Source organism: Hevea brasiliensis, chromosome 9, assembly GCF_030052815.1.
Source record: "Hevea brasiliensis isolate MT/VB/25A 57/8 chromosome 9, ASM3005281v1, whole genome shotgun sequence".
Classification (NCBI taxonomy): domain Eukaryota; kingdom Viridiplantae; phylum Streptophyta; class Magnoliopsida; order Malpighiales; family Euphorbiaceae; genus Hevea; species Hevea brasiliensis.
In genome coordinates, this window is record NC_079501.1 from 15,773,798 (window position 1) to 15,789,817 (window position 16,020).

The following is a 16,020-nucleotide window of genomic DNA, read 5'->3' on the forward strand; positions in this document are numbered from 1 at the left end:
TTCGGAACCTCAAATAAATAAAAATTTTGCTAAATGGCTTAAATAAAGTATATTTCATAAATTATATGCAAAAGCATGATATAAATTAATTAAGGTATATTAGAGTGTGCCGGTACACCGTGTGACATTACTTACTCGGGTATACTATACACGGGTAAGGGGTGTCACATCACTAGCATGACTAGTGGGGGTAATCAGTTTTGAATTTTGATTCCTTCTCTGGAGAAGTGTTGCGGTGTGCCAGTAGAAGAGGATGTGAATGGATATCCATATATTTGAGCTAGCTAGCCTTGTGATATGATTTCTCTTTAGCCTCTGGCTATTGAGATTCATGTGATTTCTCTTTAGCCTCTGGCTATTGAGATTCTATTTGTTTCGAATGGCATGATCTAACTGTGGGTTTTATGAAATGTGTTTTGATACTTTGAAATGAACCTGGTTTGCATTAAAATATCATAATTTATGTTTTGTGTTTAATGCTCATGTTTAGTCAAATTTTTGAATAAATATGATTTAAGTTTTGCATAAAGATTATTTTAGTATGTTGTGTACCACTGAGTCCTAGTACTCAGCGATAGCTTCTATTCTTTATGTGATCTGAGAGCAGATCGAGGAAGCGAGGATTGAGGATCGTTCTGCTTTGAAGCTATCGGGTATAGTTTATACCCTGATCGTAAATATTATTTTGATGTATGTAATGCACAGAAATGTATGGACATGTGAAGATGGGTTTTGAGCAGCTTGTACAAAATCTGTATAAAATTTGTAATAAATTTTAGTTTGGATTTTCTTAATGTAAATTTTTGTATGATGAATGTATAAAATTGATTGACTATACATTGAGGACTATTGAATTTTGACTTGAGAAATTTATTGAAATGATTGTGAAATTGATTGAGTTTGATTGTGAAACCGAAGTAGTGGTTGAGAAAAACTTTTAGAAGTGCTTTTTACAGGTATTCGAAGAACGGTTTTCTCAAAATACAGAGGAAACTCTGTCAAAATTTTTATAAAATTTGCGGAAAACTAAAATGGCCAAAAATATTAATTAGTTTTAATTTCAACTAAATATTTTTAATACTTATTAGAAATGCTCACCACTTGTCAAAGATAAGAAAATTGTTTTAAAATCCATTGTAGGGTACTTAATGAATTATCGATAGGTGAAGTTCGGTAGTTCATTAGGTATTCTACGGGATCATGTTATGCCTTACAGAGGGGTAAGGTGTGACAGACACAGCTTGAGAGACACTCGCTGGGACCTCGTATTTGGTTTATTAAGCGAAAGTTCGGCTTAAGAGACACTCGCTGACAGAGGTTGGATTAAGAGGGCTGTATAGGGGATCAACTCCTAGATATATATTGTTTGACAGTGTTGGATGTGTGAGTGCCCCAAATTACATTTTTGATGTGTTTTGTGTGAAAATATTGACGATGTTGCATTTCACTCCACATGGTACATTAGCTTTAGATAGCTATAGATATTATGGTTAAAATTGATATTTTACCCTCTGAGTTGAACGCTCATTCATGTTCATCTATTTTTTCAGGCTACAGGAGGATTATTTGTTGTGGCTAACCTGTTCTTCTTCTTCGCAGGTCCATTGATAGTAATTAATGTGTTCTATATAATTGAGTTAAATTTTTAGACTCCACATGTGTTAGAAGCACTTATTTTATTTTGGGCATGTATTATAAAAGTTATGTTGGACCTATAAGATTATTAACTGTATGCATGATGGGATTAGATGAGGGAGCTGAGCTCCCATTTGAGTTATGACTTTTTTTATTGTGTGGAGGGTGAGCTGAGCTCCCCAATTTATTATATATTGTGTTTATAGGTCGGGTGAGTGAAAAACTCCTTGTTAAATGGTCTATTTTATGGCCAGACTCTATCCGGTTGAATTCTTGAAATTGGGCCCAAATGGGCCTTAAAGTTGGATTGAAGAATAATTAGTCTTACTACGAACCCGGGGGCTTTAGGCTGGCCCAGGTCCTAGTGCCGGTCCCACCCATAGGTTGGGTCGTGACAGGATTAATGAACAAATTCTTTCTGTCTTAAGTTCTAAATAGTTTTAGTTCCCTAATTGACCTCTCTTTATCTCTTTGCTCTTTGCATAATATAGGCTTTATACAGTAATATTAATTGTTCCAGTGGTTATTAACTATTGTACTAGATATTAGTTATTAGTTATTAATTATTAGTGATTAGTTGCTTATATAACGATTTAAAGAAGAAGTGTTCGACAAAAATAACTACTGGATTAATTGTTAAATATTAAAATAGTAGTATCATATTGATGATTTGGTCAAAATACTCTCTAACTTCTAAAAGTTGGAAGGGTAACTTTTTATAAATTATTTCCTTAATATCTAAACACTAATATAAACATTTAAAATACTAAACGCTACTTAAACTGTTATCGAATATGTCTATAACATAGTCTTGATAAATGTTAGGAGGTGAATAATCTATACGTGAATGGAAAGAGAGAGTAAAATTAAAGACATAGAAAATATACAATTAATTATATTAGTTTAAAATTTCAGTGTAAAATTGTTATGAGAATTTTTTTACTTATATTTTAACTAACGTAGAAGTTAAAATTTTTGTATTAATTTATTTAATTTGATATATGATATAATTTTTTAATATTTTTTGAAATTAATTTTTTTAATATTTTCATATTTTTAACTAATTGCAAACATAAAATAACTTAATATAATAATAAAATAATATATAATTTTTATTTATAATTTAAAATATAATTAAAAATGATATAACCACTCTATAAAATTTCAAACACAATTTACAAGTTGACAGAACCATACTAATACAATCACTTGTTGGTAAACCTGCAGCTTAATACTAATACAATCACTTCAGGCCCAAATATCATTAAAAATTTTATATTATAAAATAAAATTTTAATTAATTAATTATTAAGTTATTAATATTATAAAATATTTTTAAATTTATTAAAATTTAAAATTTTAATTTCTTATTACAAGCAATAAATATTTCATAACTGTGATTTCTAATTTAATGATTTCGCTTTTGTTTTACTCTCTAAAACAATCGATAATTAAATATTTTTTATTTTTTAAACATGTTTTTACCCTTTTTAAGTGTTTACTTCATTTTTTAATTAGTGGTAATATGATATATTACAAGCAATAAATTTAATAAAAATGTCTTCCAAAGATATTAGTAAAAAACGAAGCCGTTTATAAATGAAAAGAAACCCTAGGAATGGGAGATGAAATACAATTAAACTGAACACTAAGGGTCAAAATGTAAATACATTCATCCCAGCGCATCTGTAAATTATTGGGGTGTCCACGCAACGGCTACTACGTTAAACGGTAACTTCAACGGTCGAAAATTTTTTCAAATTTCTTTCCCTTCACACACCTCTCTAAATCACCACCTTCCTCCGTATTTCTCAGTGTCTTTCTCTAAGCCTTCCCTCCTCTTCTCCTACGTCTCTTCTCATTCTTCACTGTTATCTTCTTATCTTTACTCTCTTTCCCCAGGCAAATAGACGAGAAGAGGGAAAAAGGGGTCTTTAATTTTGCTTTCAAATATGCTGCAAGATATGTGGACTGCTCCTCCTGGTTTCAGACCCACCAAATCTGCTCCCACTTCACCAGCCAAGCCTCTTGGGGTGTCCAGAACTCGCTCTGAGTCCTTTCATGCCATCCACAAAGTCCCTGTGGGTGACAGTCCTTATGTGAGAGCAAAAAATGTTCAAGTAAGCCTTCTTCTGGTTTAATTTGAAATTGGTTCAGAAACGTTATTTAGTTTTCTTGTTTTGATCGGTTTTATTTGTTTTGTTGTTCTGTTTGATTAGTTGGTAGATAAAGACCCAGAGAAGGCGATTCCCTTGTTTTGGGCAGCTATAAATGCTGGGGATAGAGTGGATAGTGCTTTGAAAGATATGGCAATTGTCATGAAGCAACAGAATCGGGCTGAGGAAGCCATTGAAGCTATCAAGTCATTACGAAACCGATGTTCAGATCAAGCGCAAGAGTCCCTTGACAATATTCTTTTGGATCTTTACAAGGTCTCTGATATTCTCATTATGTGATGCATTGTCTCGACATTCGATTGGTTTTGTGATTTTCATGGTCTAATTATCTTTACAGAGATGTGGGAGGTTGGACGATCAAATAGCATTGTTGAAACACAAGCTTTACTTGATTCAACAAGGGCTTGCCTTCAACGGGAAACGCACAAAAACTGCTAGGTCTCAAGGGAAGAAATTTCAGGTCTCTGTGGAACAAGAAGCAACTAGGTTATTGGTGAGAATTTCCCCTGCACTTCAATCTCTGAAACATTTTATTTTGTGCACTAGTTGAAGTTGTTTTATTTCCTTGTTTCAGGGGAACCTGGGATGGGCATTGATGCAGCAAAATAACTACGTTGAAGCAGAAGATGCCTATCGGCGGGCACTTTCTATTGCACCTGATAACAATAAAATGTGCAACCTTGGTATATGCTTGATGAAGCAGGGAAGAATTGCAGAGGCTAAAGAGACATTGCGTCGAGTGAAACCAGCAGTTGCAGATGGTCCAAGAGGTGTTGATTCCCATCTCAAAGCGTATGAAAGGGCACAACAGATGCTCAAGGATCTTGAATCCGAGATGATGAACAAGGGAGGAGACCGGGTTGAACAGAGTAGGCTCTTTGATGCGTTTCTTGGTTCTTCGTCGATTTGGCAGCCTCAGCCTTGCAAGGATCATAACTTCTTGTCAACAACTAATGCAAGCAAATTTCATGATGATTTTGCCGATGAGAACGTTGATTCAAATATAGTAACAACCCAGACGGTGCTTTCACAGCAAAAAAGTATCAAACAGTTTGCTCTTTTTGGGAATTCTCTGAATGTGGACGCACCCCCATTTTATTCCTTGAAAATGGTGAAAGAGCCAACTGGGTCTCAATTCCATGAGACCCTTAAGAGAACAAGATCAGGAAACGCTGCTAATGAAATGGGGGTGGTCAAGCCATCAGTGGAGCCTGACAAGCCAGAAACCAAGTCAAGAAGGCTATCTGACGAAACAGAGGAGAGATTGTCTGAGTTGTTGCCAGACAACAAGGACTTTGAGGAGGCTATTCTTGCAGCAGTTTTGGATCCAACAAATGAAGCAGGGAAGCCGGTTGAAAGTGTCAACACCAGTATCTTTCAGACGAAGATAGAAAAGAGGCTAAAGGTTTTCCAGGACATCACACTCTCTCTCAGCCCAAGAGCCTAGCCTGAATAAAGTTTAGCCTAAATCACCTTAACTAATTAAATCGTATAAATTTCTAGGATGGAGATGAACTTGTTCTCCTTGACCCTAGTTCCAGTAGGAGTACGGCTGTGGGTTTTCCCACCATACTCGAGCATATTGTTTCTATTTATTTGTGTAAGGCATATATTTTTAATTGGGAATAATTCAATGTCTCGTTTCACGCATTTTTTTTTATTGTGTTTTAGAATGATTTCTCCACACATTTGCAAATCACAATTTCTTATGAGTAACAGACGACGATGGCCATACTGCTAAAAGAAACAAGATCTTCACTTGACTCTGTTAACATCATAATAGTAACTTAACACTGCCACAGCTGCAACTACAGCAACTACCACAGCACTCTGTACAAGAAGTGTACACTTTGCAGCTTTGGAATGTGGAGTAAAGCCCAGCTCCGACAGTTTCTTGTGCGCTGCCGCATAGTCCGTGAAGAATGCATCCTCATCCTGCCACAAGTAATCATGCAAATCACAGATTCATCTCACACCTAAAAGCAGAATGCATTTATTTAGTCTGATTAATTACCCTTGCATATAGCTCAACATAGGAGCGGAACTTAGGATCTTCCACGAGAGCCTTGTCAGTGGGTAGTTTTAATAGTCCCTCTGAATTTCCTTTCAAAAGCTCCCTGATTAGAGTTCAATTGACAACACATGAACAGTCAATTTCAACATATTGATGCGATATAAAGTCATGCAACAATACATGATATAAAATTTCCTACTTGAAGTAGGAGTTGTCAAACTTCAAAGGCTCCTTAGTCCAAGCACCTTCGAAGCCTGATCTTTCCTTATGTGCCTTTCCCTATGAAACCAAGCAAAAACATCAAGTTCAAGCTTGTTTAGAACAATTCAATTCCAATTTCTGAGGAAATTACCAATGTGTGACCACCAGAGAGTGCCACAATTTCCTTGTCTGATAGACCCATTCGAGAAAAGACAACCTTTAAATGCGATGCACCTGCAACCAGATAAATTTAGAACAGTATATTTTTCCATGAAAATGATCATAATGGAATTCAACTAAACTTTACAAATATACTCGGAGACAAACCCTGTTTTGCATCAGGAAGACGACCCTCTTCAGGAGATTCAGTTGAATCCTGATAAAGAAACAAAGGAAGTTACTGAACATGAACTATTAGGTGATTGAGAGTTTTCTACTACGAGAATACCTTTCTGCCTGGAACAAAATCGATTGTTGGACCTCCAGTGAACTCAACTGCAACAACCCCAGCAAGCTAAAATTTCCAAAGAAAAGAATAAAATAAGTTAAAATTAAATCTATAACAGGAGATTTACTAAATTGCACAAAATAAAGTTTTTCCCTTCATGATACTGGTAGCAGATGTGATCAGGGCCAGATGGTTTTCCAATAAGAGGAGAAAATCAGAAACTTGAACCATTTGTACCCAGGTTCATCAAGGTTGAGATAATGTATCTAGAGCAGAAAAAATCTGTTGATGTTGAACACAACTATATCAGATTTTCTGAAAATAAGTATAATCACCTGATAGAGGTCAGCATACGTAATTTTGGGGTGTTTGGCCTTGATTTCCTCTGAAAAACAGAACCCGGAAGCTATTTTAATGAAAGAAAAAAATTATATAAAATAAACCCCAAAATGTTTCCAGATACAAAACGAAAAACAAGAGCTCACCGCAAAAATCAATAGCGATTTTAATACCATTATTAGCTTCATGTTTGTACTCTTTCTCGTTCCTGATGGAACCATTAGGCCCTCCAGTCTTCGTTTTCGCATCGTAAGTTCCAGCGTCATGCCACCTGCACAAAAGATATCCATTGTCAATTTTCATAACTTGGCAACTACAGTCACTGTACATTAAAAACAGAGGATAATACGGAATTTACGCTAAGCGAAGCATGATAGGAGCGCAGTTTTTGCTGGACATGAGACCACGAAGGTCCCGACGAGCCTTCCCTATCTCCTTTAAATACTCTGCATCCACTAATGGTGCTGCCATTTGTGCAATTAGAAAAGAAACCAAAAACAGAGCCTCGGTTGACGATCAAGTCGAAGAAGGAGAAGAAGCCAGAACAAAAGAAATGGGTATTAGAAGGTTTTATATACGTGATTATATAGATATAGAAATTGAAGGATGGAACATAATAGAATCGAAGGGAAGGCGTTGATTCAAGAGAGTAAGCAAAGGATTGGATTCTCTGCGCAGGGAGGGAAGGTAGACTTTTTATTGCTACTATTACAATTTTTTTTATTATTATTTATGAATTAATAAATGGAGATTTTTCATGAAACTGCTAGTAGAGCGCGTGTGTGGCACACCCTTGCCCTTTTTTTATTTTAAATAACTCCTCTTAAAAAAAATAATTTAGTTCAAATTTTCAAGTTTTTTAAAGAATTCCTAAGGCTCTATTTTTTTTTTAATCTGTAGAAAAAGGAGAAGATAATAATGGCATATATTAATAAGCCGTCAACAACATAAAAAAAATTATTGAAATAATTAGTAAAAAAAATCATTTAAATTAAAATGACAAAAAATGTTCCATGTGATTTTTAGATTTCTTTTTTTTTTTATTTGTATTAGTGGTTTGTATCCACACATCAATATTGCATATAAATTAAATTTAAAAATTTAAGAATATAATTAATAAAGATACAATGGATTAAAATAATAGTTATTTATTTTGTTTTAGGTGATTGTGCGTGAGATTGGTTTGGGAGCGCGTGAGAGCAGATGGAGTTGTTAACTCCTTATCCTTATTGGACTTTGGGCCTTCTGGTCTCGTGGATTGGAATAAACGGACCCCCCCACACGTCTTGCAACGAATTATCGTTATTTTGGGCTCACTCAATCTCTTTTGGGCCCCTAACTCCACGCTGTCCCACCACTCGTTTCCCAAATTTTCTTTCTTTTATTGAGTTCTTTAATTAAAATTAAAATTTAAAATCTCATCGTACCCAAATAGATTGACTCCACTTTTTTTTTTATATTAATTTTCAATATAAAATATGTACTATATTAAGAATTTATTTTTATTTATAATTTTACTTAAATAGATTATAATAATTAAATTATAATTATTTATAATTAAAAAGTAAAAAAAAAATTAGTATTTTATATATATACATATATTTCTTTTACTAATATGATTCTTAAAGAAAATTTAGGACTAATTATTAGATACACCAGAGCATTAAAAAATAATACTCATTTTCTCACAGAAAGTGGATAGTTCCATATGATTGTGAGAGAAGGTGTATGTACACTAATACACCTAATAATCCTTAGAAATTTAGTTGGCTCTATATACATTAAAAATTTATAATAATTTTAATTACATCAACTCCTCTTCTCCTACATTGTGATAAAGAAAACGACATTAATTTTTTTTATTTTTTTGGTTTCATTTGTTTGTTTCTTTGTGAACACGTTGAAAAAAAATTGTACTTAATGCTCACCCTGGACGCAAAGGATCACACGAATTTGTAGTTTCTATGCATATGAGCTTTGGAATTTAGCACTGTTTCGCAAGGAGCAAGTTAGATTCACAACATTTTTAAATGCTTGAATGGACATATCACGTTCTTGAAAAATAAAATAAATTATAATTAAATGATAAATAATTTATATTAAAAATTATAAAATTTTTAAAATCCATATATTTTTCTTCGAGCAATTTACCCATGATAAGAAATCTATCAACAAAGCAAAAGGTTAAAAAATAAAAATAAAAATGGAATACTGGATGGAAATTTAGGTTCTTGCTCTATTGGACAAGGTAGACAAAAGATAAAAGTAAAAGGAGAAAAAGGAGCAATGTCTAGTCAATTTTTCAAATCTATTATAACTTAGCATGTTCATGTTTCAGATTTATGGGCAGAGTAAGTGCCTATTATTTGTGTAAGTGTAGATTTAGGCCCTTTAACTAAATATTGGAGATTTTGGAATACGTGCATATTATAGTTAATTTTATCATTTTGATGCATGTGTTTAATATTAATTTATTTTGATTTAAATTTAACTTTTTAATAAAGATTTAAAAAATATTTATGTTTAATAAACATCATTTATTAATATTATTATTAAAATTGAAGTTGTTAATAAAGTTCAATAACAAAAAAATATTAATTAAATATTATAAAAATAGAGTAAATATTATTATCAATTTTTTATACTTATTTTTTTTGGGCACAATTTCTAATATTTATTTATGTATTTATTTTAATAGAAAAGCCAAACATTTGAAAGCTATAGTACTAATGCTTGTGTTCGCGAATCACGAGTGTCTCGTTTTACAAGCGGTTGACATATTAATCTGCCGTTGAAGTGCCGATTTACCCTTTTGAAACAAAAAGTGCCAATTTACCAGAAAACCCTTCACTCCCTTCCTTTTCCTAAATTTTCCTTACTATATCCCCTCATCCTTTGCTTAGACTGTTTAATTTAATTATTGAATATAATTAATAATTATTAATTATTAATTATTATTATTAATCGATAATTAATAATAATTATTTTATATTAAATATTTAATAAAATTATATTTAATTATTATTATTATTATGTGAAATAATTAATAAGAGTATATATCATATAATTTATTTTATTATTTAAATAAATATAAAATTATAAATTTATTATATTATATTATTTATTTTATTATTAAATTAAATATATAATTATTAAATTAATATATTATATTATTTAAATAAATATATAATTATTAATTTTTTATATTATATTATTTATTTTATTATTGAAATAAGAAAATAATTATTTTTTAAGATAATTAAATAATTTTAAAAATACAGATAAAATAATAAAATAATAATTATTATTATTAGAAAAATTTATAATTAATTTTAATTTTTTGATATAAATAAATATTTTATATTTTATATTATTAATAAAAAATATTTTAACAAAATTGAAATACATTAATTAAAATGTTAAAATTATAAATAAAAAAATAAAAATACTAATAATATTAATTTTCAAGTTAAATAAAAAAAGATAATATGATCAAAATAAAAAATAAAATCAAATCAGGAATCAGCTGATGAGAAACAACTCTAAAAATAGAGCTGATACAAACTGTAGCTGATAGGTATCATATAAATTTGTCAAACACCAAAATTTACCTATTTGGATATCTATCAACTATCAGATAAACCTTAACAGGTAAATCAAACACCTCCTTAGAGGGGAATAGATTAAATTTTTCTAAGTATCTAATATGATTAAAAGATAATAAATTTAAATAATATATAATTAAATTTAAAATTAATTTAAATTTAAAATTTAATATTCATAATAAATTTAAATTGAGTTTAAATTTTATATGTTAGATGTTGATTATTTAATATATAAAAATTTAATTAAATATAAAATATATTTTTTATAAAAATATTTATAAATTTTATTTTATATAAAATAAAATTTAAATATTTTATAAAATTATTAAATTTTTAAAATACACATTATTAATAAAAATAATTTTTTATGTAAATTATTAATTAATATATATAATTAAATGTATTTGGATATTTTTTAGATAATAATAATTAGTCTTAGAACAAATTTAAATAATTAAGAATAAATTTTAGTTGAGTTTATAATAAATTTAAATTTTAAAAATATTAATTAAATTAAATAAAGTGATTTTTACAGGATCATACTTATTTTCATTTTTGATATGTGAACTTGTACATACTTTAAAATATGACTATTATAGATATTATGATAATTATTATAATGAATCTTATATAAATATATTATAATAACGATTACAGTGTATAAATTTTTATCAATCTTTACTATTATATGCTGCATGCAAAAATTTTACAATGTATTTGAAATTTATAAATTTAGTGTTCTTTTATCTATATAAAAATAAATTATTTATGAAATAATTTAGGAAGTGAATTCTATTTTTATATAAATGAGATAATGTAGGTACATGATGCATTGAATAATTTCTCTCCTCTACGAGAATGTTTTGCAAAAATAAAATAATCTTAAGGGTATTTTCGTCAAAAAATTCAAATATAAAACTACTGTGGCTCTCTGCACAATGCTTATGCCTCTCACAGTGTTCCTCTCTTCCACCACGGCCACCCTCACCACCATATCTATCCACACACAGAGATAAACCCTCATACGAAGAACAATTCTGTTATTGGAAAACCGCAGAAGCTTTTCTAGCAATATAGCTAGCTCGTGATTGCTTTGAGAGTTGCAGGGGTCAAGAAAGAAAAGCAACTTTGCACCCAATACATTGACAGAGCAAGCATATGGAAGAGTACCCTCCATTGATCAAAGCTCATGATGAATCCAAAGCAACAGTGCTTTCCCCAAACTAACATTTTCCTCAGCGAAAACTTCCAAAACCCAAAAGAAAAGAAAGTTTCTTTTGCTTTCTAGAAGTGTTAATTTGCTTTCCCCTTTCTTCTCTAAATCAGGAAGAGTACTGCTTGATCTGTTAGAGAACGAGAATAGAAATCAAGAAGATGGGTTGCTGTTATTCTAGATTAGAGAGAGAAGAAATGGTTTCCAGATGCAAGGCAAGAAAGGGGTACATGAAGCAGTTGGTTAATGCTAGGCAAGCTGTCTCTGCGTCACACACAATGTACCTTCGTTCATTGCGTGCCACTGGTTCAGCGCTTCTTCAGTTCTCCAATACAGAAGCCAATCTCCACATCCATCACCACCGCCGCCACCATCTCCCAGCTGTCTTACCCTCACCACCTCCTTTACCACCCCCACCTTCACCACCTCCTCCCCCAATGAGCCCCAGCTCCTACACATGGACGTCCATAACCGCCTCTCCGGCTCTCCCCCCTCCTCCTCCACCACCGCCACCTCAGTCTTCAAGCTGGGACTTCTGGGATCCTTTCGTACCTCCGCCTCCTGTGACGTCACGGTCAGTAACTGAGGAGGAGTGGGAAGAGGTGACGACCACGATGGTGTCTGAAGTGGCCGTCACGGCGACAAGGACGGCGGCCAGCCTAACAGCCCCGCCATCGGTAATGAGTGGGTTCTCGAAGGAGACAGGTAGTGGGAGCGGGAGTGAGCTTGCCATGGTGGTTGCGAGGAATAGCAAGGATCTGGTGAAGATAGTGAAGGAAGTTGATGATTATTTTCTCAAGGCTGCTGATGCTGGTAGACAGCTTTCTTTGCTTTTAGAAGTTCCAAACCCTAACTTTTCCAGTCAAAACAAAGGAGGTAAATGGTTTTCTTGGATTCCCGTTCTGTACATTTGTTTTATTAGCTAGCCTCTACTTTTACTGATTCACTTGTGTTTGGTTGCTGAGAAAATCAAGGAAAACGTTTGTCTTAATCTTTGCTTTCTTTTTCTTTTGATATTTCCTTTGTTTATTTTCCATTGCAGGAAAAGTTTATGACCATGGCTGCAATTTGACAAGTCCTTCATTATGGACATGGGGTTCAAGTCCAAAAATGAATGGGTTTGGGAAGATGGGAGAGGAAATTGTTGGAAGTACTGTAGGAATTAGCCACTGTTCTACTGTAGAGAGGTTGTATGCCTGGGAGAAGAAATTATTCCAGGAGGTCAAGGTTAGATCTACATTTCTTTCTAGTGGATTGGCCTTAATTAACCATAATTAGACTGTACTAATTGAGATTTGATAGGTCAAAAAAAGTCAAAAAAGTGCGCTTGGCCTGTCTCTATCTATCTTCAGGATGGTGAATCTTTTCTTTTCTCATTTATATTTATATATTTGTTTTGTGGGTGACATTAATTAATTAGAATGCTGAGAGTATAAAGATTGACCATGAGAAGAAGGTGGCGTTACTGAGAAAGCTAGAGATGAAGAGGGCTGACTATTTAAAGACTGAGATGACAAAGAAAAAAGTGGAAAAATTGGAGTCACAAATGATGGTTGCTACCCAGGCCATTGAGACTACCTCCGCTGAAATCGTAAAATTAAGGGAGTCAGAGCTCTACCCTCAACTTCTTGAGCTTGTAAAAGGGTTAGTGTTCTTAATTTCTTGTGCTTCCTTCCCATAAGTGATCCTAATGTGTATTTGCATATTGGGGGAAAAAAAATAATCAGTGGACAAATTGATATGGCCACACTAATTAGCCAATACTATATTGTTATGTACAGTCGTGGCTTTGGAACCAGAATTGGGTCAAAACTGGCTAAATTTGGATTGATTTAAATCAACCATGAATCAGAATGAAATTGATCGGTTTGGTTTGGTTCCAGAATAAAACTGATTTTTTCATTTAAAAAATTTCAATCTTGGATTTTTTTGAAAACCAAATTGAACCGAAATCAAAATTGAAATCTGAACTGGAATCAGAACCAGGGTAGACCCTTCCGGTCCTGGTTGGTCAAAAGGACAGTAGTATTTATGCAATTTGCCAATTGGTATTTAGCAATTATGGTAGTGAGCGGTGAAAAAGGAAAATATATCGATTGAGAGAGTCAACTTTGGACTTTTTTTAGGGACACGAAGATTTGCTCGAATGTATTACCTACTACTGTACAGAAGTTGCTTTTGACAGCTTTTAGTTTTCTACTTTCTTGTTTTTCACTGTCATTGTTTGCTTTTGTTTCAAGATTACAGCGACCCAACTGTTCTATGTACGGTCATTTGGGGCTATACTTTAGCTTAGTCCAGTGAATCTTTATTTGCCTTCATGCTTCAACTTTTGTTGACCCATTGTCTTCCTCAAGGAGGCAATCACTGTGTACTATATTTCTGAGTGGGATCACCAGATCAAATGGTTCTGTTAGCTTGGCTGTAATGTGCATGAATTTTGAGTTATATCAGGACTTGAGGATTATGCGCATTTGTTGCTTCTTATTAATTTGCTGCTTTGTCTTCCAATGCCTTGCAGATTGATGTGCATGTGGAGAAGCATGTACGAGGCTCATCAGGTCCAAATGCACATAGCTCAGCAGCTCAAATACCTCAACACCATCCCATCTACTGAAGCCACGTCTGAGATTCACAAGCAATCCACTCTCCAGCTCGAACTTGAAGTGCAGCAATGGCACCAGTCCTTCTGCAACCTAGTGAAGGCACAGCGGGATTACATCCAGTCCCTCACGGGCTGGCTCCGGCTTAGTCTTTTCCAGTTCAGCACAAACCCACTTTCCAGAACCAACCAGGAATCTCTTATTTACTCTCTCTGCGAAGAATGGCATCATGCAGTTGATCGGATTCCAGACAAGGTGGCATCTGAAGGAATTAAAAGCTTTTTAACAGTTATTCATGCCATAGTTGTTCAACAAGCAGAAGAGCATAAGCAAAAGAAGAGGTCAGATACAGCATTCAAGGAGTTTGAGAAGAAGGTAGCTGAGCTTAGAGCACTGGAAAGCAAGTATGGCCCGTACTCAATGCCTGAAACAACTGGCAACACAAGAAGGAAGGTTCCAGTTGTAGAGAAGCGAGCTAAGGTTGAGATTTTAAGAGCAAAAGCAGAGGAGGAGAAAACTAAGCATGAAAAATCAGTGAGTATAACGAGAGCAATGACAGTGAACAATCTGCAAATGGGATTCCCACATGTCTTTCAAGCGATGGTGGGATTTTCAAGTGTATGTATGCATGCATTTGAGTCTGTATAGAACCAAGCAAAAAATACCGAAAAGGGAAATGACGTAAAGAGAATATTACCTTGAGAAGAGATCTAGATTTAGGCTGAAAGAGGAGTATTCATAATTGGTTTTCTGTATATAGATATGCATCCCATTCTGTATCTGGATTGAATGAATCATGGAGAAGTGTTGCTGGAACCTCCTAGGTTCAATTTGTTGGAAACTCATGTTGGCATCGGTAACTGTAGTTGACCAGATGGAGCACATAGAAGAACTGGTAGTGCTTTGGTAGGGTGTGCTAGTGGAGACCTGGGTGTGCCATGGAGCTAGAAGTTTTGCTTTGGGGTTTTTATCGTACCAGTGTTCTATCATAGGAAAGTTAGTGAATGGTTTTGAATTTTGTTTTGCTTTGAGAGTACGAGTTCACTGTTTTTATTTTATTTTATTTTATTTTGAGTTTTGAAAGGGTGAGTTGCTTCTTGAATGCGGATTACTTTGGCTACTTTCGTCTCTATTCTCTACTGTATGAGGGGGGAGAAGGAAATTTTCGATGCTTGAACTGTTGCCTCTGATATTTACAAATTTCAGTTGTGAGAATTTAGGCCTACGTTACGATTTGAATTTTAGAAAAATCGTATCACATTCAGAAGAATAATTATAATATGAAAATAATTTGTTATTTTAGAGATGAAACAACTAGTTGATAGGCGGAATTCTTGCTTTTTAGTAATTCGCCTTGGCAGGTACCAAACGTGTTTTATGGAAGAACGGATCCGAAGAGAAAAGGAATCACAATTTTGCGTGGTAATATGGAACTAAATTTTAATTACTAACATGCCTGCTTCTCGTTTGCATTTGCTCCCTATAAAATTGAAGGCCTGCAAAAGGCTCAGTTGGCTTTAATTACAAAACTGAACCGAAGAATAAGGCTTTAATGCTTTAGACTTGATAACTATGCAAAAGTTTATTTTTCTTGAAAGATATTAAAATTTTAGTACATGTCATAGATGTTGTGACCCTAAGTTATAATGCTTTAAACTTGATAACCATATTTTTAGTACACATTTCATGGACTTGCTTTAATGTTTGATGAATTAATTTGCTCTTAATGCATCTTTACTTAAATCTTCAATTATTTGTATGTTTAAACACAATGAGTTTTTAGCA

At 33.1% G+C, this 16,020-nt stretch overlaps 3 protein-coding genes across 3 annotated transcripts; 2 read left to right on the forward strand and 1 right to left on the reverse strand.

Moving 5' to 3' along the window:
• The first annotated feature begins 3,433 nt into the window (after window positions 1-3,433).
• On the forward strand, window positions 3,434-5,462 carry LOC110663896 (protein POLLENLESS 3-LIKE 2). The gene is made up of 4 exons (XM_021823373.2): window positions 3,434-3,755; window positions 3,855-4,067; window positions 4,150-4,305; window positions 4,387-5,462. Exons 1-4 carry the CDS (start codon window positions 3,588-3,590, stop codon window positions 5,257-5,259), a joined length of 1,410 nt encoding a protein of 469 aa, XP_021679065.2. The 5' UTR covers window positions 3,434-3,587; the 3' UTR covers window positions 5,260-5,462.
• Window positions 5,439-7,479, reverse strand: LOC110663897 (L-ascorbate peroxidase 3). The gene is made up of 9 exons (XM_021823374.2): window positions 7,173-7,479; window positions 6,961-7,085; window positions 6,811-6,860; window positions 6,476-6,541; window positions 6,355-6,403; window positions 6,179-6,261; window positions 6,026-6,105; window positions 5,827-5,929; window positions 5,439-5,747 (listed from the first exon to the last, which is right to left on the reverse strand). Exons 1-9 carry the CDS (start codon window positions 7,283-7,285, stop codon window positions 5,568-5,570), a joined length of 849 nt encoding a protein of 282 aa, XP_021679066.2. The 5' UTR covers window positions 7,286-7,479; the 3' UTR covers window positions 5,439-5,567.
• A 3,898-nt stretch (window positions 7,480-11,377) lies between these two features.
• On the forward strand, window positions 11,378-15,450 carry LOC110663898 (protein ALTERED PHOSPHATE STARVATION RESPONSE 1-like). Its single transcript, XM_021823375.2, has 4 exons — window positions 11,378-12,508; window positions 12,675-12,859; window positions 13,053-13,276; window positions 14,154-15,450. The coding sequence occupies exons 1-4, from the start codon at window positions 11,794-11,796 to the stop codon at window positions 14,881-14,883; spliced, it is 1,854 nt and encodes a 617-aa protein (XP_021679067.2). The 5' UTR covers window positions 11,378-11,793; the 3' UTR covers window positions 14,884-15,450.
• Window positions 15,451-16,020: the final 570 nt, after the last annotated feature.

Bases quoted from the DNA above. Each gene is read 5' to 3' on its own strand.
- LOC110663898 (XM_021823375.2), top strand. From the start codon at position 11,794: ATGGGTTGCTGTTATTCTAGATTAGAGAGAGAAGAAATGGTTTCCAGA. The intron at 12,509-12,674 runs GTAAATGGTTTT...TTTCCATTGCAG, and splicing joins TTCCAGTCAAAACAAAGGAG to GAAAAGTTTATGACCATGGC. The intron at 13,277-14,153 runs GTTAGTGTTCTT...AATGCCTTGCAG, and splicing joins CTTCTTGAGCTTGTAAAAGG to ATTGATGTGCATGTGGAGAA.
- LOC110663896 (XM_021823373.2), top strand. From the start codon at position 3,588: ATGCTGCAAGATATGTGGACTGCTCCTCCTGGTTTCAGACCCACCAAA. The intron at 4,068-4,149 runs GTCTCTGATATT...TTATCTTTACAG, and splicing joins TTCTTTTGGATCTTTACAAG to AGATGTGGGAGGTTGGACGA. The intron at 4,306-4,386 runs GTGAGAATTTCC...TCCTTGTTTCAG, and splicing joins AAGAAGCAACTAGGTTATTG to GGGAACCTGGGATGGGCATT.
- LOC110663897 (XM_021823374.2), bottom strand. From the start codon at position 7,285: ATGGCAGCACCATTAGTGGATGCAGAGTATTTAAAGGAGATAGGGAAG. The intron at 7,086-7,172 runs GTAAATTCCGTA...TCTTTTGTGCAG, and splicing joins CCTATCATGCTTCGCTTAGC to GTGGCATGACGCTGGAACTT. The intron at 6,262-6,354 runs GTTTGTCTCCGA...ATCTGGTTGCAG, and splicing joins TCTTCCTGATGCAAAACAGG to GTGCATCGCATTTAAAGGTT.